At 37.7% G+C, this 25,059-nt stretch overlaps 1 protein-coding gene across 1 annotated transcript in view; it reads right to left on the minus strand.

Annotated features, from left to right (window-relative positions):
• Positions 1 to 4,552: 4,552 nt before the first annotated feature.
• LOC113070272 (bone morphogenetic protein 7-like) overlaps positions 4,553 to 25,059 on the minus strand; it is a 47,485-nt gene continuing 26,978 nt past the window's right edge. Inside the window, exons 2-7 of the mRNA XM_026243506.1 lie at positions 19,522 to 19,714; positions 13,045 to 13,193; positions 10,771 to 10,974; positions 9,608 to 9,684; positions 8,639 to 8,749; positions 4,553 to 5,065 (exon numbers count right to left, since the gene is read on the minus strand). Coding sequence (XP_026099291.1) covers positions 4,916 to 5,065; positions 8,639 to 8,749; positions 9,608 to 9,684; positions 10,771 to 10,974; positions 13,045 to 13,193; positions 19,522 to 19,714 — 884 coding nt within the window. The 3' untranslated portion in view covers positions 4,553 to 4,915. The remainder of the gene's footprint in view (positions 5,066 to 8,638; positions 8,750 to 9,607; positions 9,685 to 10,770; positions 10,975 to 13,044; positions 13,194 to 19,521; positions 19,715 to 25,059) is intronic.

Consider the following 25,059-nt stretch of genomic DNA (forward strand, 5'->3'; position numbering starts at 1 on the left):
GGTTATTGTTATTCCTGACAGGATGCAATTTGATAACACAAACGTACGTAAGTGACACGCAAGGAGAGAAGTCACGCAAGTAGAGAAAATACTACCAGACAAAACAAATTCATTGAAATACTGAAAGAATACCATAATTATGGAATAAGGGTGGGGTGAATATGGATGTTTTTCTGAGGAGAACTGGCTGTCTCCAAGAAAAGGTTCGATGGCATTTTCTTTTTCTGTCGTTAAATACACATTAAATGAGCGTTAATTATCCCAGTGTGCAGCAATAACTCAGGAAACGGTTGTATTCTGTAAGTGCCACCTGCTCTCAGAGACTGAATTTGCATTTTCATCAGAATCAGAAAGAGCTTTATTGCCAAGTGTTTACAAACAGAAAAATATTCATTCAGCCCATCTGATGTTTATGTTTTGTGCACTTGCTTCATGTTACATATATTTTTGTTTGTTTGTTTGTTTGTTCAACTTAAGGTTAGTTTGGCCAGTAACAAGCCAAAATTTAAATAACATTTAATAAATGTAAAAAAATAAAAATAAGAACTAAATAAATTGGCAACGAGAATCAGCTCATTTGATTGTAAAATAAATAAAATCCTGATCAGTGCATCCTTAACTGGAATAGATAGACCTACCTGAAAGACCCGTTTCATTTTTTATCTTTGAACTATTGTACCTATTTGTACAAAATGGTTATTATTTATTACAATACAATGTTACAGTCAACAATAAGTCTTATTGATTGATTGATTGATTGATTGATTGTGGCAAGTCCTTAAAAAATTAGTAAAAAATTTAAACCACTGGCCAAACCGGACAAGTAGAACATTTCCTTAGCGTTAAGCTCTGTTAAAACGATCAAAATCAGTGTCTTAGAACTTGTACTCAGATCTGTAGAACACGTGGGTTACATAATGGTATGTTAAAGTTAAAAACTTAAAATATGTACTTGAAAAGACAACAGGATGACTTTGAATATCATAGCTGTAGTATTGTGAGGAAGAGCAGATGAGGTCTTGCACATGTATTTCCTGGTCTGAGAGTGACTTCCTGCTTAAACAGGAAGTAATGGATACCAATAGAATATATATATATTTATTACACACTCACTGACAACTTTATGAGGTACACCTTGCTAGTACCGGGTTTGACCTCATTTTGCCTTCATAACTGCATTAATTCTTCATGCCATAGACTCAAGGTGTTGGAAACATTTCTCAGAGATATTGTTTCATATTGATATCTTAACATCACCCAGTTGCTGCAGATTTGTGGGCTGCACATCCATGATGTGAATCTCCCGTTCCTCCACATCCCAAAGCTGCTCTATTGAGATCTGGTGACTGTGGAGGCCATCTGAGTAAAGTGAACTCATTGTCATGTTCAAGAAACCAGTCTGAGATGATTTGAGCTTTGTGACATTATCCTGCTAGAAGTGGCCATCAGAAGATGTGTACACTGTGTTCATAAAGGGATGGAGATGATCAGCAACAATACTCAGGTATTCTGTGGTGTTTAAACTATGCTCCATTGGTACTGAGGAGTTTGTGTAGTGACACGTGTTGACCAGTAGAGGACAGCATATCCTCTCCACACACAAAATGTTGGTAACATGGGCTTGTGAAAAGATTTGTCTGGTTTCTTCAGTTAGATGTTAGATTACATCACACATAAAACACAGGGTTTCCACCAGCTACGGAGATGTTTATTGCATAGTGTGATTGTGATTGCAAATGTTTCTTGAGTTTAGAATTCTCTCTGGTAAAGGTGAACTAATTCTGTGTGTCATGTTGCAATTACTGAAATTGCAAGTTGGAAACTCATTTGAATGGGTTACAGGAATAAAACCAGCATCTGAATATGCACAGATCAGTCTCAAAATAACGGCATGTTAGAATGCTCGGTATTTAACATCTTCATAAACACCCCATGAAGAATGAAAAAGCATGGATGAGAATTTTTTTTTTTTTTTTTGTTTTATATAGGAAAAGTTTATTTATATGTATAGACCCTTTCTTTGGGAACATGCTGCACAACTCCTTGTTGAAGCTCTTGTTCTGTCCAGGCTGGACTATTGCAATGCCCTCTTGGCAGGTCTTCCAGCCAGTTCTATCAAACCTTCGCAATTTTATTCAGCAAAGATCCATTAAATTTGTCAAACGTGTTTATGATACTAATAAAAAAAATTTTTTCAAATAAATGTGTTCGTTTGAAAACTCTATTTACAAATTCAAAAATAAAAAATTCAATATTAAATTAAATTAAATTAAATATAGTTGGATCATGTGACTGGAGTAATGGTGCTTTGTCATCATAGGAATAAATTACATTATATATATATATATATATATATATATATATATATATATATATATATATATATATATATATATATATATATATATATATATATATATTCAAATAGAAAAAAAAAGTTCATTTAAATTGTCATAATGTTTCTCAATGACTGTTTTTTTACTGTGTTTTTGATCAAATAAAGGCAGCCATGGTGAGCAGAAGAAACTTATTTCAGAAACATTATACAATTATACCACCTCCAAACATCTGAACAATAGTATATCAGTATATAACAGTACTGGGTCTGGCAACAAGAAATATATATTATATATATTCATTCGTTTAAAATTCAGGTTTTTTTTTTTTTTTTTTACTTTGAATTAAACAAGTACAAGTTTGTTAACTATGTATATTTATATTATTTCTCCTTTGTTTAAGTACTGTAATTAGTGTATACTGGCTAATAAACATAATTTTAACATGGATAATAAAGATCTTTTAACTTGGGCCAGTAAGTAACCACCCGTAACTCACCCAGATTACTCTAACAACCACCTAGTAATAATCTAACAATCACAACAACAACAAAAAACAACAAACACAAAAAAAGCACACACTTCACCTGGCACAAAGTTTTCTACATTTTTGTAAAACTGACGAGAGGTGAATAATCAATACATTAAAAAATGAGTTTCAGAGCCACATATGACCACATGCTTGGTAAGTGTGTGTGTGTGTGTGTGTGTGTCTTTCCCTGGACCGACAGAGGTCAAAGATCAGCACTTGAGGTGGAAATAAATACCCACCATTTCTCATTCTCATCAGTTCTGAGAGTGAGCAGGAGACCTGTGGGTCTGCAGAAGAGGAGGTCATAAAACAACATGACACCGAGAGGAAGTCCACGTTAGCCGTGCTGATAGATGACAGTATTTGTGAGACTTCGATGTTAATGGTTTCTGGGAGTTGGCGAGGGGTGGGGGGACAACGAGGAGATTTTCCCTCTTAGTCCCACATTACCTCCCCATTAACCTCTGACCTTGCATTACCGAGAGCAGAGGTTCAGCGGAGGGCAGAGCGAGGGAGATGAGAGGAGGAAGAAGAGACCTCTTGGGCAGCCTGTGCCCCCCGCCTCAGAAAGAGAAAGTGGGAGTGCGGCCCGTGACCTCGAGCGCACACACATGGTCTGCGTTTGGATGTCTGCGGGTGGCACGGAGCTAACGCTAATCTGAAACAGCCTCCGCTATAAACAGGATGTTGGAAGAGAGAGGGAGAGAGAGAGAAAGAAGCCGGTGAGAAGAGCTTGTATTATTAGAGGATTCTGTTTTGATTCTGTAAGAGTTAGTTGCAAATTATATATGGATAGATGGCAATTATTTCTGAGAGATGCTCTGTGTGTGTGTGTCCTTGCTAATACACACACATCTATCAGGTCACCGCTAGGCTACGAAGGGCTTTGCTGTACAGAGAGAACAACCTGTGTTTATTAAAACTTATTTATTGGGCTAAGCCTGCAGTAAAACACTATCAGAGTCTGGAATGATATCCTCACCTCACATGCTCCTAATAAATGCCCCTCTGTGGAAATAAGAAGAAGGAAATGTACTCGGACTTTAACTTAAGGCAAGTGAATGAAATAGGAGGGACCCGGTCTGAAAGGAACCAGTCAGTCTCATCCTCTTATTATGAAGAAGTATTTCTATTCATTTCTTAAAGGGACTGTTCACCCATAAATTAAAATTGTCACCATTTACTCAGCCTGAAGTTGTTTCAAACCTGTATGAGGTTATTTCTTCAGTTGAGCACGAAAGATGATATTTAGAAGAATGTTGGTAACCAAAGAGTTGCTGGTCTCCATTGACTTCCAAAGTATGGGGAAAATATTTATATATATATATATATATATATATATATATATATATATATATATATATATATATATATATATATATATATTATGGAGGTCAATGGTTACTAGCAACTGTTAAGTTACCAACATTCTTCAGAAATTCATATTTTGTGTTCAGCAAAAGAAAGAAAATGATACTGGTGTGGAACAACATGAGGGTGAGTAAATGATAAGAGAATGTTCATTTGGCAGCAGGTTATCCCACATTTTGGAATTTTCTAACATGGAATGGTTACATTTTTAAAAATTCCTGAATTGTTTTTGAAAATGTATTTTAACAGTGTGGAAGACATAAAAATAAATTAATAAAATTAAAAAATTAAAAAACAGACCAAAAGACAAGGATGTTTTAGACTCCATGTTGGAAGACCAGGAAAATAAATACACTTTTGTTTCATTGAAAAACTATTTACACAGTAGAAAGCACAAATATCATATAGAAGTGTGTACATGTGAGCATGTATATGTGTGCATACATATGTTGGTGTTTGTGTAAGAGAGAAGTTATTTGAGGAAATTTCCTTTCACTTTTTTTGCAATACTTAAAATGTTAATTGTTGTACATATATATAATTTTGCACATTGTCCATGGTAAACAAAATCCTGGAACTGGCCTGAGATCTTCATATGGTTTTGCTGGAAACTTGTCCGTTTATTAAGTAAATGTGGAGCAGTCAGTGTGTGTGTGTGTGTGTGTGTGATAGGACTCTAGTGGCAGCCACACGCTCTGACCACCATGTTGCGGTATTTCTTCAGGATGACATTGGAGCTGTCATCGAAATACAGGACGGAGATGGCGTGGAGTTGTGTAGGGGCGCAGCATGGTTTTGGAACCATGTCGGGGTTGATGAAGTGAACCTGAGAAAAAAAAAATACCAAGGTCAAAATTGAAAGTCAAAACAAAAGTACTTTACTCACGGTAGAGTGATTAAAATCAAAAACTTGTGTTTCAGTCAGGCCCACTTCATCAAAGTATATTTATTACAATTATATAGCATACAGTTAGTGTTTCTAAAAGATTTTTCTAATGCTCACCAAGACCACATTTACAACCCCAAATCCACTGTCAAGGTTGGTAAACCGTGATCTCTGGGTTTTGCACTTTGTGGGTGAAGTCTGTGTGTTACGCGTCAGCACTGATTAGTTTGTGGGCGTCTCCATTAATTGTCATCAGCAACAGATGTAACTCATTACTCATCCATATATATATATATATATATATATATATATATATGGCTTGTCTAGCGTCTTGTGTTCGTGAGAGCGTTGTTTCATGTTTGTTACCCGTGCCTTGCTTTCTTGTGTGTTTCTGCGTTGGATGTCCATGTCTTCCCCGGAACCCCGTCCACTCTACGCAACCACCATCAAGCAACACCACTTACCTTCAGCTCGCTTCCCCGCAGTTCCTGTGTCACCCTCTCCTGCTGCCAACTCACCTCCACCTTCCGGATTCTACATTCCTCACCACCATCTTGGAAAGTGCATTCCTCCCAGTGTTATTTGTGTCTCAGTTTTGTATTTTCTCATTAAATATCATTAACCTCGCACTTGCTTCCTGCCACTCCTTACACAGTCTTTACAGAACACTCTCACCACCATGGAAGCAGCGATTACCACTTCACTGTCAGAATTCATTCACCACAGCATCAACCGCATGGATCAGCAGCAGGAGAGCATCGTGATAATCGGACACACGATCCAAGCGCTGGTGACACAGGTGTCCAAGCTCACCCAGCACACCTGCGTCACCCGTCCCCCGGGAGGCCTCCCAGGACCACTTCCGGCCAGAGCCATGACTTCCGGCGCCAGAGAGTTACTCCAGTGAGCCAAACTTTTGCAAGACTTTCCTTAACAAATGTTCCATGCATTTCGCATTGCAGCCCCCTTCGCGACAGAGGAGTCCAAGTTTGTGTTTGCTCTTATCCTACTCTCTGGTAGGGGCCGCCTTATGGGGGACGGCGGTGTGGGAGAATCAACATCCGTGTTGTGCCTCGTTCCATTCCCTCTCCGATGAGATGAAACGGGTCTTTGATCGAGCTGCGGCTGGCAGGGAGGCCACTCACCAGCTCTCGGACCTGAAACAAGGAACATCACCAGTGGCAGACTATTCCATTCAGTTCCGCACCCTGGCGGCCGTGTGCCAGTGGAACGAGGCAGCGCAGTGGGATCGATTCCTGCATGGGCTGGCCAACCGTGTTCAGAATGAAATCTACCTCCTCAAGCTGCCCCCAATGCTCAATGGCCTAATCGACCTGGCACTCCGGGTGGACGCTCGGATTAAGCGCCTGGGTAGACAAGTCAGTCCTACACGCCATAATGCCTCTCTGGAAAGGGGCCGCTCGAATCGAGAGAACATGGTCGGTCCCGTCGACGATCACGAACCCATGCAACTGGGTAGAGCTCGGCTTTCCCGGAGGGTGAGAGAGCGGCGGAGGTCCCAAGGACTATGCTTATATTGCAGAGCATTCCATCGATTCCTGCCCGGAAAAAAGAGCCAGCCTGGTAGTAAGTTTGAGGCTACTATCGGGTGGGATCTCCTCCGGGAAGTCCTCAACCACATCATCGACTCTCCTTCCGTTGAAACTGCGGTGGGGGAATAACACTCACCACTGTCACGCCCTTCTGGACTCTGGGGCCAAAGGTAATTTCATTGACTCTCTCATTGCACATCACCTGAACCTTCCAGTCCTTCCTGTGTCTCATCCCATTCATGTCACCGCACTCAATTGCCAGGAACTGCCACACGTCACCCACTACACTGAACCCATCACTCTGCTCACCTCAGGCATCCACAGTGAAACCGTATCCTTTTACCTCATGGACTCCCCTGTAGCTCCCATTGTTTTAGATAACCCCTGGTTAATCAAACATAATCCACGAGTGGATTGGGGTTCCAACACTGTCACCTTGTGGAGTGAAAGTTGTCATGAGTCTTGTCTGGTTTCTGCTTGTCCTGTTTTGCCTGTTTCTGTCTTTCAGAGAGAGACCATGGTGTTATCAAACGTGCCCACAGAGTACTTGGACTTGAAGGAGGTGTTCAGTAAGTCCCGTGCTGCTTCTCTTCCTCCGCATCATCCCTTTGACTGTGTGATAGATTAAGTGCCAGGTAAGTCTCCGCCTAAAGGCAAACTTTACTCTCTTTCTATTCCGGAGAGGGAGGTCATGGAGAAATACATTTCTGATTCCTTGACATCGAGGTTTATCCGCCCTTCCTCTTCTCCAGCAGCGGCGGGATTCTTTTTTGTGGGTAAAAAGGATGGTTCTCTGAGACCTTGTATTGACTACCGAGAGCTGAACAACATCACAATAAAGAACACCTATCCGTTACCGTTGATGTCTTCAGCTTTCGAGAGGTTACAGGGAGCATCCATATTCACAAAATTGGATTTACGTAACGCTTATCATTTGGTCTGCATCAGGAAGGGGGATGAATGGAAAACCGCCTTTAACACCCCTAGAGGGCACTTTGAATATTTGGTGATGCCGTTCCCATCCTTGTAGCCCCTGATCCCACACGGTAGTTTGTGATGGAGGTCGACGCATCAGAGGTGGGGGTAGGAGCAGTTCTTTCCCAACGTGCTGCCTCGAACAATAAGATGCATCCCTGCGTGTTTTTCTCTCATCGGTTATCTCCTGCGAACGCAATTATGACATTGGTAACAGAGAATTGCTGTCCGTCAAATTAGCTTTAGAGGAGTGGCATCACTGGTTGGAAGGAACAGGGGTACCTTTCATTGTTTGGACCGATCATAAGAATTTAGAGTATATTAGAACTGCAAAAAGATTCAATTCCAGGCAGGCTCTGTGGGCACTTTTTTTTTCGGTCATTTTGATTTTACTTTGTCGTACCGCCCGGGTTCCAAAAATGCCAAACCCGATTCTTTGTCACGTCTTTTTGATCCCTCCGCCCATCCGGTGACTCCCAAGTGTATTTTTCCTGTGAAAATAGTCGTCTCAGCACTCATATGGGAGGTCGAATCGAAGGTCAAGACGGCCTTAGAAGGGGTAACACCTCCGCCCGGTTGACCACCGAATCGTTTATTTGTGCGGGAAGAGTTGCGGTCCGAAGTTATTCAGTGGGGTCACTACTCTAACGTTGCTTATCATCCAGGGATAAGCCGAACCAAGTGGTTAGTTAAACAAGACTAATATAATTAGTAATATAATTCATTATGAATGCCTTTATTGTCACTTTTGATTAATTAATAATGCACCTTGCTAAATAAAAGTGTTAATTTATTTGCCAAAATATATATATTTTTTTATTAAAAACATTAAGTAAACTATAGAACCCAAAAAATTGAATTGTAGTGTATTTTTGATTAAAAGAAAGCAACATACAGCTTTAGAAATATGGTATTTATAATTGGCAGCTGTGGTAAAAAGTACATTTTGGAGCCAGGTTAGATGTGTAGATGGTGAAGGTCTTACCAAAGTCTGTACGATGGCATGGTTTGTGGCGTTCATATAGGAATTGAGAGGAAAGGCACATTCTCCCATACAGTAATATGCAGCGTATCCTTCAGGAGCTATAATCCAATCCTGAAAGACGGACAGAGCACAAATCTGTTAACACGACATCCAACTTTAGTCATAAAGCCTGCGCTAGATCTTTCCCAAACAGATGGTCTTCATTTTCATAATGCATTCTGTACGTCAGACCTCTCCAGTTGTTAACAAGAATATCCTAATAATGCCTAATCCTATTCTGCACTCGTGTTAAAGTATGTGTAAAATGGTATGATTCATAAGTGAATTTGGGGGGGGATATAAACCCACATGCTGGACCAGGGTCTCCGAGTCCTCGCCAGCTGCTCTGAGTGAGTGTTTATGTGCCATGATCCAGCAGGAGAGACAGATATACTACAGGTGGCAAGACTATCTGTGTGTAAACAGAAACCAGGCTTGACTGCTGCTGCTCGTGCTCTTGAGGAAACGCAGCCTAATGGACACACTGACTTGAGCTACGCAGACTCATAAAAAGCTTTGAGCCATAAACACTGGGAGAGATAAAGTGGATCGTCGAGTGAGAAGGAAAAAGAACAGAGCTGAGAGAAGAAACAAAAAGATCATGTTAAAACCGTAAAAAATTACAATTTTAAATATCTTACATTATGAAAACTTTTATTTTAAATTGTAATAATATTTCACAATATTTCATGTTTTTACTGTATTTTTTATTTATTTATTATTATTATTATTATTTAAAAAAAATGTAAAATAAATGTTTTAAGCATGAAACACTTCTTTCAAAAACATGAAAAAATCTTACAGACCCCAAATTTTTCAATGGTAGTCTATATTTATATTTGCCCTTTGGATGATTTTCTGATAATTACAAATGACAATTACAAAAAAGAAGGTCTGAAGAGAGAAATGAAGGGGTGAGGAATAACACACCTGCCATCCAAGGTCTCGAAAACTAACGTACAACTCATGTTTCTTACAGGCCTGCTTCTGATCAGCACTGCTGTTCTCTGAAAACAGAGAGAGAGAGAGAGAGAGAGGAATTACTGAAGAGTAAAGAAACCTTTTACAGAATTTTTATTTTAATAATGACCATTTTATCATATAAATGTAAATGTTTCCATGATAAGGCCTGTTAGTCGAACAGCTGAAAGTATTTCAAATATGGAGTTCAAATGTGTGAAGGGGTTTCGAAGCTAATGTTAAACTGTGAGAGACATGGAGAAATATGAGGTATAGGTCACTGAAGTCATGTGAAATACTTATAACCCTCATACCCAGGCAGAATATTGACCCAGATTCATTTAATAGCCATTTAGCACTGTAATGCTATTACTGTGCAAAATAACCTGCAGAGAATTACACAGTAATAGGAAACACATGAACACACACACAATTCAGCTCTGCCTCTCCTTTGCCTTAAAGGGACAGCTCGGCTTAAAATGAAAAGTCATATCATGTTGGACCAAACCAGCATGCTGTTATTTTTGTTTTTTGGAGCTTGAGCTGCGAAGATTATTAAAAATGTCAGATTCTGTGTTTTAGTTCCATGGAAAATTTGTCAATATTTTTTTGAAAAAATGAGGGCAAGTAAACGCTGACAGATTTTACGTTTTTGTAACCTGGATCATCCTTAGCTTTTTGATAAAATAGTCTATTGTGAAAAAGAAAGTGTAAATGTAATTAGTTGAACTTTGAAATGCTTTTATTGAACCACTTAAGTAGGACTTAAAAACATTAATTACATATGGTTCAAGTGCTGAATACTGACAAGCATTTATGATCAACTTAAATATACTTGAATGTCATTTCTATTGAAGCTTGTATGTGTTGTGTTTCAGTGTAGTATAAAATAACACGGTTACAGTTAATAATGTTACTAAGTACACTTAAGTGACCTTTTATTTCATTTACATACGATTTTAAGATTTGAAGTACAAGGTCTTAGTTTCTAAGCAAAAATCACAATGGAAAAATATTTAGCATGGTATTGTTTTCAGTACCTTTCTTTCTGGTTGTTACTCCTATCCTTGAATTTGTTTTTCTTCACCTGCCTTCACACTTTTTTACTCAATATATTGAAAACACACACACACCTGCGATATTGGCTACACGCAGTGCCTCCTGGCCCTTGGCGGTTTTGGAGCGGTTGGGATTGCGCTGCTTGTTGCCACCATGTGGGGAGCGGATGCTGCGGATGTGGACCTCTGTGGCTTTGAAGAAGGCCACCATGAAGGGTTGTTTGCTCTGGGGTCCGCTTCGGCCCACCAGCCCCGCCACCCAGGGGTTCGCGCTCTGACCTGCAGGGGGAGACAGAGAGATTTCGGCACATACAGAGACACAATGCACCATTCATCCGAGATCTGAGAGGACACAATAGCATCTCTAAAATTGTAACATCTTGGAAATGCTGACAGGTACAAATCCCAGAAAAGAAGTTATACAGGGCCCTTGAAAGATGTTTTTCAACTGTGTAGCAGGAGGCAAACGTTTTCCATGTGTGAAGCGGTTCTTAAGAGACTTCCACACATCACTCAATGGGACAGTTTAGCCATCTTTCATTTTGTCAGAGCCCCGTGGCCTAATAAATCATGTAATATGCACTATATTATAATCAGTTTGTGTCTTAGATGGTCACAGTCTTATAAAACAAGAGAGTTGTGTAAGATAGTGTGTGTTCTCCAAGAATATGCAATTTCTGATGTTTATTTTGTCTAATCTCTCTCGCTCTCAAGAGCGCTTTTAGTTCCGTTTACTCAGAAAATTCCTGTATTTTCATCTGCTTCTGTCTCTGTGCCATTCTGGACTCCTTTTACCTACACACCGGCTTTAATGTGTGTGTGTGTGTGTGTTTCCTGCTAAGAGGAAGGAATGCTCTCTCTGTCTCCACGCCGAGGTAAAGCCGGGTTGCCGGTAGCCTACAGCGACAGGGTAGGCGTCCGCAAGCATGTCTCGACAAGTACGCTGATCTACATGAGCCCCATAATACACTGCACCTGTTTTCATGCTAACACTTAAAACCTGTAACATCCTGTACACACACACACACCATCCTACTCACGCAGATTCAGTACAACACACACTCCCACTGCGGCTGGCAATGAAGTATGTGAGTGAAAAACATAGGATCAATTCTGCATTAGTTGTAACTTATTAAGGACATCCATACCAAACATTGACCTCAGACTAAACAACACACTTAATATTGATTTCTGCTGAAACGCCAGACTAAGCATTAATGATCAACACATCTAGATTATGACAGATCAGTCCTGTGCATTCTTCATTTGTATTAGTGGTCTTGAATCTCAAGGTTAGTTGATGAAGAGTCAGATCATTAGCACCTTTCTAGGTTCATTTGTGCACAGTTGACTGGTTCTTCCTCTTTCAGATTATATATACAGTGGGTTCTAAAGGGTTGAGACTACACTGAAATTCAGTATAATTAATAATCAACCTTTCAGATCATGCATCATTTTTAATCTGATCAGATTGATCATGTCTATTGAAGACCCATCAAACCGTGCCAATTATTATTATTGGTATACTTTGTTATCAAATTCAATTACATATAATGACGTATTTTAATCCTACTTGAGTGACTCAAACAAGCGCTCTAAAATTCACCTGGATTTAACATGTTTAAACTATAATACATATTTGAATTAAATTGCAAATATCATGCAATATCAAGCCTTTTAGAAATTATGTAGGGAAACATTCCGAATTCTGAATGATACTTGAAGCCTGTCTTTTTACATTTAACCCCCTGTTCAACCTCATTTATGTATTAACCCCCCGGAGCCATGTGGAGCACTTTTTATGATGGATGGATGCACTTTATTGGACTTCAAAATTTCAACACCCATTCATTCTCATTATAAAGCTTGAAAGTGCCAGGATTTGTTTTTTATATAACTCCGACTGTATTCATCTAAAAAAAGAAAGTCATATACAGTACACCTAGGATGGTTTGAGGGTGAGTAAATCATGGGGCATTTTTCATTTTTGAGTGAACTATCCCTTTAAATTGCAAAAAAAACCAAACAACAAAAAAACATTATAGAAGCATTTCTCCAGTGGTCTCAGAATTTGGACCCCACTGAAGAGGTTTTGTTTGAATGGCCTGTAAATGCATTGTAATAAATTGCCCTTCAAAGACACTGTAAACATTTACTGAACTGCATTGAACTTTTTTCTGCATTGAATTGTTTTTGGCACACAAAAGCAAAGGCAAAACAAGCCGAGTGCTCTGCAGCATGGGCTAAGAAAATCACTGCCGTCTAAGCAGTCTCTGACTGTGATGCAACATGATGTACTTGTTTCATATTTTGACCCCTGTGACCTGTGGCATGTGCAAATTCACTTACCATCCAAACTTTCCAGAGCCAGCTGCAGGCCCAGGTTCCTGCCCGGGTTCAGCACCCATTGGTTACTGGTGGCTGTGATGTCGAACACCAGCCAGCCCTCTTCTGCTGCCCAGATCACCCGCGAGTCCAGCAGGAACAGATCTGAGTCCCTGATGGAGACAGAGCATGTGAGCGAAGGGGCATTTGTACAAGAGAAAAGTAGCATATTTTATATTGTATGTCATTTCTTTTAAATGAAGATCTGGGATTTCAGTTGTTCAGCAGTTATTACTCTTGTTAACTAAAACTAACTAAACTAAACAAATACAATTTATTTTTTGAAAATAATATAAACAGTAACTGACAAACAAAAAACAAAATATAACTTAATTTCTGTTCAACATTTCTCAAGGCAACATTTCTCATTTTAGCTTAGTTTAAGTTGACGTAATAAAATAACTAAACTAAATAAACTAAAATCACAAGCTAAAACTTCATGAAAACTATACTGATATAAAACAAAACGTAATTACAAACATAATTAATTAAAATTAAACCAAAAATATAATAATACAAATAACTAATTCAAAAACAAATCAAATATAACGGTATATTGAGCTTTGAATATTGTTAGGCCTTGGAGTCAAAAAGATCAAAAATCAGAGGCATTCAGATGATGCTATCTTTCTTGTGTCCGCTGAACTGGATCCAGCTCTGTCCCCAAGGCCTTGAACTCCACACTTTGTATTTGTCAAGCAAACACTTTAAGAAATGCCTCTGGGATGATCTGTTGCAGAGTCAGTGACAGATATCTAGAATGACATCCGTATCCAATCAAAGACATACAAGAGGAGAGAGGTGGAAGGCAAGTGAAGTGAAGCAAAAGAAAATCAAAAGGCTTGCTGATACAAATAATGATATAAAGGTGTGACTTTTGATTTGATTTGATTTACATGAGCAGCTTGAATACTGTCTGTATGAACAAAGAATACAGTCAAGCTCTTTTTCTATTCTCACAGTAGATGTGAATAAAATCCAGGAACTTCCATTCAGTAACAACATTTATTTTTTTAATAAGTTCAAATGTATCCAAGTCTGAAAACATACCTCATACCTGTTGATCTGCAAAAAATAAAATGTTTCAAAATTCACCTTACTAAAATGTTTAATATTTTATTGAACTAACTTTCATATTTGAATTAGAAATAAATATTTATATGGAAAAAAAAAAATTCTCTGAATATTATTTTTTAGCTTTTAGTGGCTGATCATATTATAATATTTAATTTAATTTATATAATTACTAACAATATAATATATATATATATACAAAAGTTGTAAAAGTTGTTATCTTATAAACCTTTATCTTTTATTTTGTTTATTATATGATTCAACTTTATTTTTTTGTACTTTTTTAATTGTAACTATTATACAACAATGTACACAATTTACGACTATTTCACATTTTAAACATAATTAATTAAAATTAAACCAAAAATATAATAATACAAATAACTAATTCAAAAACAAATCAAATATAACGGTATATTGAGCTTTGAATATTGTTAGGCCTTGGAGTCAAAAAGATCAAAAATCAGAGGCATTCAGATGATGCTATCTTTCTTGTGTCCGCTGAACTGGATCCAGCTCTGTCCCCAAGGCCTTGAACTCCACACTTTGTATTTGTCAAGCAAACACTTTAAGAAATGCCTCTGGGATGATCTGTTGCAGAGTCAGTGACAGATATCTAGAATGACATCCGTATCCAATCAAAGACATACAAGAGGAGAGAGGTGGAAGGCAAGTGAAGTGAAGCAAAAGAAAATCAAAAGGCTTGCTGATACAAATAATGATATAAAGGTGTGACTTTTGATTTGATTTGATTTACATGAGCAGCTTGAATACTGTCTGTATGAACAAAGAATACAGTCAAGCTCTTTTTCTATTCTCACAGTAGATGTGAATAAAATCCAGGAACTTCCATTCAGTAACAACATTTATTTTTTTAATAAGTTCAAATGTATCCAAGTCTGAAAACATACCTCATACCTGTTGATCTGCAAAAAATAAAATGTTTCAAAATTCACCTTACTAAAATGTTTAATATTTTATTGAACTAACTTTCATATTTGAATTAGAAATAAATATTTATATGGAAAAAAAAAAATTCTCTGAATATTATTTTTTAGCTTTTAGTGGCTGATCATATTATAATATTTAATTTAATTTATATAATTACTAACAATATAATATATATATATATATACAAAAGTTGTAAAAGTTGTTATCTTATAAACCTTTATCTTTTATTTTGTTTATTATATGATTCAACTTTATTTTTTGTACTTTTTTAATTGTAACTATTATACAACAATGTACACAATTTACGACTATTTCACATTTTAATTTAAAAAAAATTAAATGTAAATAAAAACTAATATTTAGTATTCAATGAATATATTTTTAGACAATAATATTATCATATTTAATTCACATATTATATTATATTATATTATATTATATTATATTATATTATATTATATTATATTATATTATATTATAACCTTTTAAATCTGTCAAGTTCCTCTTCTACTCACATAATAACAGTAAAAAACATCTGGTGACTTCCATACAGTAACATCAAGTCTTACGAATGGAAGCATCAAAGCAACTTTATCCAGATCGAAAAACATATATTATGCTGAGAAACTGCAAAAATTATGCAACGCTTTAAACTTCACCATACTGCTTTAACACATTTTCAGGAACTCTCAATTTTGTATAGTAAACCACTGATAATTAAAAACTTCATTATTTTCACAGTATTGATTGGAATGACCCTTACAGGAAAAGATGGAGAAGGTGGCAGATAACGTGAAACAGAGGGAAAGGAGGAATTGAGTGGAGAAATGGGAGAGCGAGAAACAGAGCACACGCTCCAGATGGTAAGCCCCGGGGAGCACTTCATTTCCTTAATCGACAGTAATGGCTTTATAAACGGCTGTTGATCTCAGACTGTGGCTGCCCTGCACTAAATCAAACAGAGGAATTCAGAGCAAGAGGAGACGACAGCGAAAGAACGAGACTGAAAGTCAGCATACAACAAAAGACAAGGGAATCGCTGCAGGGAGAGGAAGCGGAGGGACTGGAAGCTCATGAACACACTTCAGACGTTTCAGAGACTCAGAGCAGTTCAGGTGCTCAGTGTGTGTGATCCAAACACCTGTTCTGCTCAACATCTGCCGCCTCAGCCTAATCCAGTCTCATTTATCCCTCCATTTCTGTCTCTTTTCTCTCCCTGATGGGAGCACAATGGGGAGTGTTGTTCCCCACAGATCTGGCGAGGCAACTGAGGCCTTCAGCAGGGGTCGAGCGGCAGGAAGGAGGAGCTAGACGCTCTTGAACCCAATTCACAGCGTGGGTCACACCGATGTTTTAGAAGGTCCCGAAGGTGAGGTGAAGGGAAGCCCTGTGGCACACAACTGATTCTTTGAGAGGAGCGCCGCTGAGTCGGAATAGGAAACATGGCGTGGTGCGACAGTAAAGTTTGGGTTGGGATGGTTAGAGTGAGTGAACACTGTGTGTGCGGCGAAATGAAGTAGAAGGAGACACAAATCAAATGTGTCCAGAGTTTACAGACCAGAGGAGTCGAGAGCTTTACAGCCCTCAAGAGGAAAGGGTTTTCCTTGGAAGTCACAGGCAAGAAACAGCCACCATAAAAATGTTTTTAAGTATATCAAAGGGATCTGCAGACATTTTCCTATATTTCCGATGCTGATTTGGAGGGAAAATCTGCAGAATTTGAGTAGCCCCTCACTGCAGAACACAAGCTCAAGGGGGTGTGATTAGATCCACACCTAGGGGGCGGAGACTGGTAGGTTTAGGGGTGGAGCTCTGGCAGATGGGTGGAGACGGGTGGGAGGAGCTGGAAATAATATTTATTTATCAGTAAGTATTAAGTTTCATGAAGTTTGGATGATATGATCACAAGATATTAGAGCCCGACCGATATATCGGCCGGCCGATAATATCGGCCGATATGAGCTAATTGCATTTAAATCGGCATCTGCGTTTATAACGGCCGATGAAACATGAGAAACAGTCTCATATTCTTCACTCATGTTATGAGTGTTGCATAGTTTGCCCACCAGAGGGCGGTCTGCAGCTCCAGAGTTGCAACAGCGCCAGAAATCCACAAAGAAGAAAGCGATCAGCCAAGCCACCCAGGTGAGTCTGTCGTTCGTCATGTGAAATGATTGTAGATTTAGTTCATACACTGTATATAAAAACGATGTGGTAGTTCTAGTTAACGGTCCTATCATTATCACTTCTAAATATTCTGTAACATCACTTACAGCAGCTAATGCATTGCTATATTAGATTAGCCACAAAGCTAATACCATGTTTATCAGTGGAAGAGCGCGAACGTTAATAAGAGGTCGAACTATAAAGTTAGCGTTTAGTGCTTATTCTATTGCGGTGTGTTTCCCACATAATGACCGCGTAATGGGCCTTTCACACAGGACGCGGTATGCACAGCGCTTGGCCGCTGGGTTTAGCGTTGCCCTTCAGATACAACGCGATTTGCCCTGCTCTGCGCTATGGCGTAGGCGGAGTTTTAAAAACTTTTAGCGGGAGCTCTTTCATAGTCTGTTGTTCCTCTTTTCGGTCAGCAGCAAACATGTATCTGTCCCGTTGTAAGAAGCGAGCGATAGCGCTAGTCCTGCTGATGAGAATTAAGAGAGAAGCAAGGAAGAAGAGGCTACCCTCAGGCCCAGGGAACAATTTGGTGAATTCAGGCTGGTTACGTTACTCTAACGCTAATATAGCTTCCTTTTTAGCAGGCCCCTTAAATGCTTGCTATTAACTTGTTTGAAGGTGGTTCTTCTCAAAATTGACAGCGGTGTGTTCATGGCACTAACGTTAACCATTTTGATTCAGACTGCACAAAGAGAAGAGGAGAAGATATACGGGTCCGTTGTGAATGTGTCTGTGAGAGCAAATATAGTGTAGTTACAGTAACTACAGTAGGTGAGTCAGAAATGATTAAATCAGAGGGGACATGTAAATAAATGTGAGCTGAACAAGCGCTTTTTTTCTTTTCTTTTTTTTCTTACATATTGTTTCAAAGCAGCTTTACAGACATAACAGGAAAATGTTGAAATAATATTGTTAAATATAAGGAGGTTAATACCTATTGCTTGACAAATAAAAAAATATATATATATTTCTCATTTTTGCCTATGTAGGAGATCCCTGTTTATTATTATTATAATTCTAATGATGACATGAGTAATGATACATGGTGATATTATTAATACACATGCTTATTCTTTCTATGTCTCTCTTTCTGCCCTACAGATGGCTGAAAAAGGTTAATGCTGTAGCAGTAAAGTGTGGGACTACTTCTGCAAATACTTTAACTTTAGTATTATAATTTATTTACAGTACACACACAGACTGTTAAAATCAGCTTCAACTGGAAGAAAGTAAAAGTGTTAAATGTTTAAAATCAGACTGTTTTTTGATCGTTAAAAAATATATACTTTTGATGTGCAATTGTTTAGTGATTGAGACCGTAATTTAAGGCTTTTTTTTACATAAATCCCTTCTGGAAAATGGTTTATACAGCCCACATACATAGAACAGGCAGATATTTTGCCATTGAATGTTATGTAAGTGCAGCTTATAGGAAATGGGTCTAATATCCAGTTTATTTTCAAAATCAAAATATCGGCTTATAAATCGGCTCTTTTCAAGTTAATATCGGCATCGGCATCGGCCCCCAAAAATCCATATCGGTCGGGCTCTACAAGATATTGGCGAATTAGTTATCATGAGCCTCAGACAAAAACATATCAGCCTCTATCTGCTAAAATATTACATGAATAAAAATTATTTTGATACAGTTTTGTCAGGAGCATGTCTAAATGATACACAAAATTTCATGCACATCAGATTAATGTACTACTATAGGATGAGTCTAAAAAAACTGTCGGCCAAGAATATGTATGACATTATTTAACTTCACCGATCAGATGGTTACAGTGTTACTAAGGATTTTTAGTTGCTGCAGTTTTGCCATTTTGGCGCAACTTTACATGCGTCCTCGAATCCCTCTGGTCTATGTGCACAAATATTTTCTTTAGGTTTAGACATTGCATTCAGGAGATAAAAGTCAATTTGTAAAAACATAAGTAGCATATTTTTGCCAGCAATGTCCCTAGCTATTGTGTGCAAATTTTATTGAAGATCTGGTGAATAGCCTCGAAGATAAAGGTGGAAATAAAACTGCCAAGAACATTATTATACGATATTGACCCAAGGATTCAGAGTAAAGAACAACAGATTCTAGCCTCAATGATTCTAGAGTTAAAATAGAATATACAAATAACCTTATTATAGTGCCACCTACTGTCCGACAGATGTGTGTTTGCTTGCCTAAGAGCCCTAAATATAACTGATAAGGTATCTCCACGGTTTACAGTGTAGATGTACCTGTCCGAATGTTCTTCCAGCACCTGGTAGATGCTGATGCGGAAGGTCTCGTTGTCAAAGCGCTCCGGAATGAAGTCCTTGTAGATGCGGAACTCCGCAGCAGTCACCGCTTCACCCTCCGGAATCTTGGACAGGTCGAAGAGGAATTCTCTGTGATGGCGCCTCACGGGTAAAAACTCCTTATCGTGTTCAACTGTAACAGTAAAAGATAGGCATCCGTGTTATATCAGCACTTCAAAACAGCGTCGAAACGTTTCCACGGCAGAGAAAGCTTAGCTTGACATTCACACCGTGAACTCACGTCACCTTCATTTGCACTATTGCCGCCCGCAGGCAAGTCAAGCCGCAATTTTCTGGTTTTTCATGCATAAACACAGAGCACATTTCTAGACAGATGTTTGAACTCTCCAGAGCCACTGATTGAGACACAGTCCCGCAGACAGCTTTATGCGTCTCTCTTTCTCAAGCCATTTCTCTCTTCTTCACTATTTCCTCCATCATCTGGACTCTGTGAGGCAGAAGGCATCTCACACATTTTGCGAGCTTGGGATTGATTCAAACTGGCTGACCAAATCGTGTTTACATTTTATCATTGTGAAAACTGTCTGAATGTTTTTTTCCAAGAGGGCAGATTCTGACACTGAGCCTGGAGTGTTTTGGTAGGCAAGGAGCTTGAATTAAACTGATTGTCCAACACAAAATGAAAATTCTGTCATCATTTACTCACCCTCATGTTGCTCCGAACCTGTATGAGTTTTTCTTCTGTTGAACACAGAAGAAGATATTGTGAAACAAGTCGGTAATCAAACAGCTGATGGTCGCCACTGACTTGAATAGCATTGAAAAAACACTATGGAAGTCAATGGCTACCGTCAACCAACATTCTTCAAACTATCTTCTTTTGTACTCAACATAAAAAAAAAAAAAAAAACGTCCATGTCAAGTTTTCTGTATTCGACTGGTTGAACATCATGACATTTTCTGCTTGATATGCTGTACAGTATTTAAGCTTAATGTTTTTGGTGTGCAATGTGTACTGACAGAAAAAATATTCCAGATACACAATAAGAAAACATGAAGAACATGTCTGTGGAACTCTCACTTTTCAGTGATTGATAAGCTCTGTCAGGGACTGAAGACAGCTCTCCGTGTGTCTCTCTGGCTCTTGTTCTGTCTTTTATCACTGTGTGAGAGTGTTACACACACACACGGAGACAATAGCAGCCTTGTTGACTCTTCAGTCAGTGCATCAGAGCCAGAGAGAGCAGCTGTCATCCTCATACCTCTGCTGAGAGCCGTGAATCATGGGCTGAAGAGACTGCACTGTGTGAAAATGAAGCTGAATGTTTCTCTCTAGTCGATTTTACACAGCGAGTTCCAGACTCTGTGATCTGATCTGGTGGTTCTCAGCTGGTTCACGATCAAGTGATGACCCAGCAACTAGCACGTTATTAGTAATATCATTTTAATATGGTTTTATAAATTTAATATGGTTTAAAAAAACATATTTTTTAAGAAAAGTTTAAATTGAATGACTATAAAAATTTAAAATAGAAAAAGGTGTGCGTAATAATGTAACATTTTACTTACAGAATTTAATTTATGCATGTTAACAATAATGTTAATACTGAAAAAAAATCTAGAAAATTACACATATTTTAAAGATGATAAAATATGTAATGCTGTAATATCACAAATTATTCATTCATAAATATAATATTTCATCATATGACATTTTACATCCAGAACTAACATTGCCTTGTCCAAAAATAAAGCTCCAATTACCTTATATTTCAAGAGATTTATTGATCTTGACACACAGTCATGAAGGTCTGCAGGGGACATATCATTTAATTCATATATTATATTAATTACTTATCATTTCCTGCTTGATGTTTGTTTTTTGTATTCTTGGACAACTTTGACTTTGAACATGACTTTGCTGGCTGCACCACTTAAAACTATTTTAAAAAAATATTAGCAATGAAGCAGTTTATTTATAATGTAGAAATAAAAGACATAATAATAATATAAATAATAATAGTAATAATAATAATTACCAGACTGCTTAATAAGGTTTTTCTTAAAAAAAAAAACAAAAAAAAAACATTAACTTCTGCAAAAATTAAAGAAATGCTTTCCATATGTGTATTCATGTCACTGTACTGTATACTATATTATTTATTTATTTATTTTATAAATAAAGATAATTAATGAAAACATCAAAGGGATAAATTAACTGTCACTGATGATAGATGTCACTGACCCATTTATAGAATCAAATCATACAATAATAACACAATGATAAACCTACAAAGAAAATAAAGATTTGAGGAGAGAGGTCACACAGCCTTTGATACCAAAAACAATCTTATCCTTCTCAGCTCAGATAAATATGTTTTGCTCTCCTACCTATGCACTTTATTTACATTTCAGATTGCTATTTAGCTGATGTTTATGACAAAATAATTTCTAGCTAATTTCAGCTAATTTCTATCCATGCATCCCTTTCTCTCAAGTCCTTCTCCAGATCCTTTCATCACCTTTTCCACCCATCCTTTGGCCTCTCCGTCCACCACTATCTTTCCTCATCCTCCTTTCATAGCACCTTTAGAATGGCAGCACACAGCACAAAGGCCCTACTGTGCAGTAAGGTGAAAGAGAGCGAGGCAGAGCGCACACGGATCCGGTTACCCTGCAGTGACGATTAGCAGGGGGCATTCCGTGTCTCATTGTCCCACTCTTCTCAGAGGACTGGAATTGTTTACACACCGTTCTAATTCAGAGCTGCCCTTCCACTGAACCCCCTGGGTGCCCCCTCACAGGGCAGACGCAACACCAGGGCCACCTGTGCCCGCTTGGCACACAGTGACGCCTCTCACAGAGACACCCAGAACTCTACAGCAGCTCTAAAGCTCTAAAGCTCCATAACAATGATGCTTCTTTCTTATTATGCAATACGTTATGGGTTCAAAGCCAGAAGAAAACAAGAGCTATTGCACATCTGACAGCTGCACTATAACCTGTATCATTCAACACATGCAGAAATGGATTCTGGAAATGGATAATCATTCTAAAGGCCCGTTCACACCAATGATAATAGGTGTAATTTTAAATAAAAAGTTGCGTTAAAAAACATTGACAGTCAGAATCCACTCGGCACAGCTCAAGCATTTAGCTATTGTGCTATGCTAAAAATCCTTCGCCTTCACCTAATTAAGTGTTCATGGTTAAAAATGAGAGTTTTTTCTAAAATTGCTTAAAAATGTCTTATTATGCTACATTATCACCAAATCATGGATTCAATTCAAACTTGTTTTCTTTCAATCCACACAGGTTTTGTTTTTTTGTTATTCTTCGATTGGAGGCCTAACCGATTTTTAAAAGAAAAATGCATGATTTCTGGATAATTTTGGCCACGTTCATTAAAAGGAACACTCCACCTTTTTTTGAAAATAGGTTTATTTTCCAACTCCACTCGAGCTAAATAGCTATGTTGTACCATTTTCAAATCCATTCAGATGATCTCTGGTAGCAGTTTTAGCTTAGCTAAATTCGGCGATGGTAAAAGTCAACTGTGTAACTCTTGGGGAGTTTGAAAATGAGCCTATTTTCAAAAAATGTGGAGTGTTCCTTTAAAGACTGAGGAGTGCGAGCTCAGTTGAATGAGGCTCACGATCAGTCACTTCCAAAAAAATAATTACAAAGCTGTGTTAATTGAAAGTAGACAAGTTGATAAATAGATTGAATCCAATATTTGGTAGCAATATAGCATAACAAGAAGATTTATAAGCAATATTGTGTAGGCTGGATATTTTTCCTGGGAATACTACAAGTGTAACCAATGTGATAAATTTAACTAGCCTTTTTGGAAAGAAGAATATTATTTCCTGGTCAAAATGAATGGAGTGAAAAAAAGAGGGATAAAGCAACAGAGAAACTTTACCACATGCTTGTAATAAATAGAGTTAACATCCTTTTGTGATGATGCTAATATAGCTATTGTAATATTATCTTTATAGTTATCATTATTGGTGCATCTCATTTCAGAGACTTCTGTCTTCTGGAGGTCACATTTGACGGCTTCATGCATTGTGGTCTTATTTAAGAAAAGTAACCATAAATAAATTGACTGTGAGGTGTAAAATAACATATTTTTTTCTTATCTAACGGTTACTTTTCGTAAACAAGGCTGCCTTGATGTATGTGCCTGACACATGCAACCTATTGTTGGACTCTCATTTTCTTCCAAAAGTCTAAAGATTTAGTTTGTAACAGTAGAGGGAAAAGTGGTGACAAAAAAAAAATATAATAATAAAAAGAGAAATAACAACAGGATATGTTGCTAGCTAGATTCAAACCCATTCGTCCATTTGAGCACCATGACCTAGCATACATCTTTGGAACATAATAGGATTAGAAAATGTTGCAACCTAAATCTCAACTCAATATGAACTAAATCTCATTTGAGGCTACACATCTTCTTCTCTTCTTCTTCTCTTTCTTTTTGCTTTCTTTATTCTCTTTCTGAAGTCTGCACCTAACTTGGGACATTTTCTTTTTAATTGTGTATCAAAGCAACACTTTTGAACTGCTCTATCTCTGTCATACACACATCTCTCTCTTCCTTCTTCTCTCTGGCTCTCCCTGAGTCTTGCTGTACTTCTGTCAGGGAAGATCAAACGGCTTACTCTAAGTGCTTTTCCATTTCTCTCTAGATTTTATGGATGACGTGCACCAAGCTGTCATTGCTTCACCCTTACACCATTTAAACATACCTCCAGGAATGTGGTTAAATGACACACACACACACACACACACACACACACACACACACACACACACACACATACACACACACACACACTCCTGATAATGTAGACCAGAGCACAGACGCCCATAGAGTCATGCTGCATTCAAGTGTATGATGCTTCAACAAACGGTTTCACATGAAATGAGTTTAAGTGTAAATGATAAAACACTAAATATATTGTTTTATTGTATATAAAATTTTTGTGATCTTGTGGTTGTCGAATATTGTAGAACATATTCATGATTATTATAATTAATGCTACTTTCACATGCTTTCTGTTACTTCCTGCTTCCCACTTTGAAGTCATAATTATGAGCCTTTCACAATGAAATGCTTTGTTTTCAAAAAGAATAAGAAAAATGTACAACTCCAGATTCATCCTTGCCTACTTCTTGGAGAAATCTATTCTCATCTGATTGTACAGAAGATATTTTGGATTTTGAGTGAAATGTGGCATCCATTTTCATTGACAACTATATGTTATTTCCGCTATATTTCAGTTGAATTAATGCTGTTTTCACTTTCTAAAATACATACAATAGGGATTTTAGCAAACATTATACAATATGGTTATTAATATACATGACCAACACAATCTCATGACAGTTTATAACTATATTTATTTTTTCGTACATAGTAAATTGTACAATTTCATATGAAATCACCACCTTATAAAATATGTTTATGTAAAATAATATTTGTAGTGTTCTCATGACATTGGGTTG

Source organism: Carassius auratus, unplaced genomic scaffold, assembly GCF_003368295.1.
Source record: "Carassius auratus strain Wakin unplaced genomic scaffold, ASM336829v1 scaf_tig00003633, whole genome shotgun sequence".
In the NCBI taxonomy this organism is placed as follows: Eukaryota; Metazoa; Chordata; class Actinopteri; order Cypriniformes; family Cyprinidae; genus Carassius; species Carassius auratus.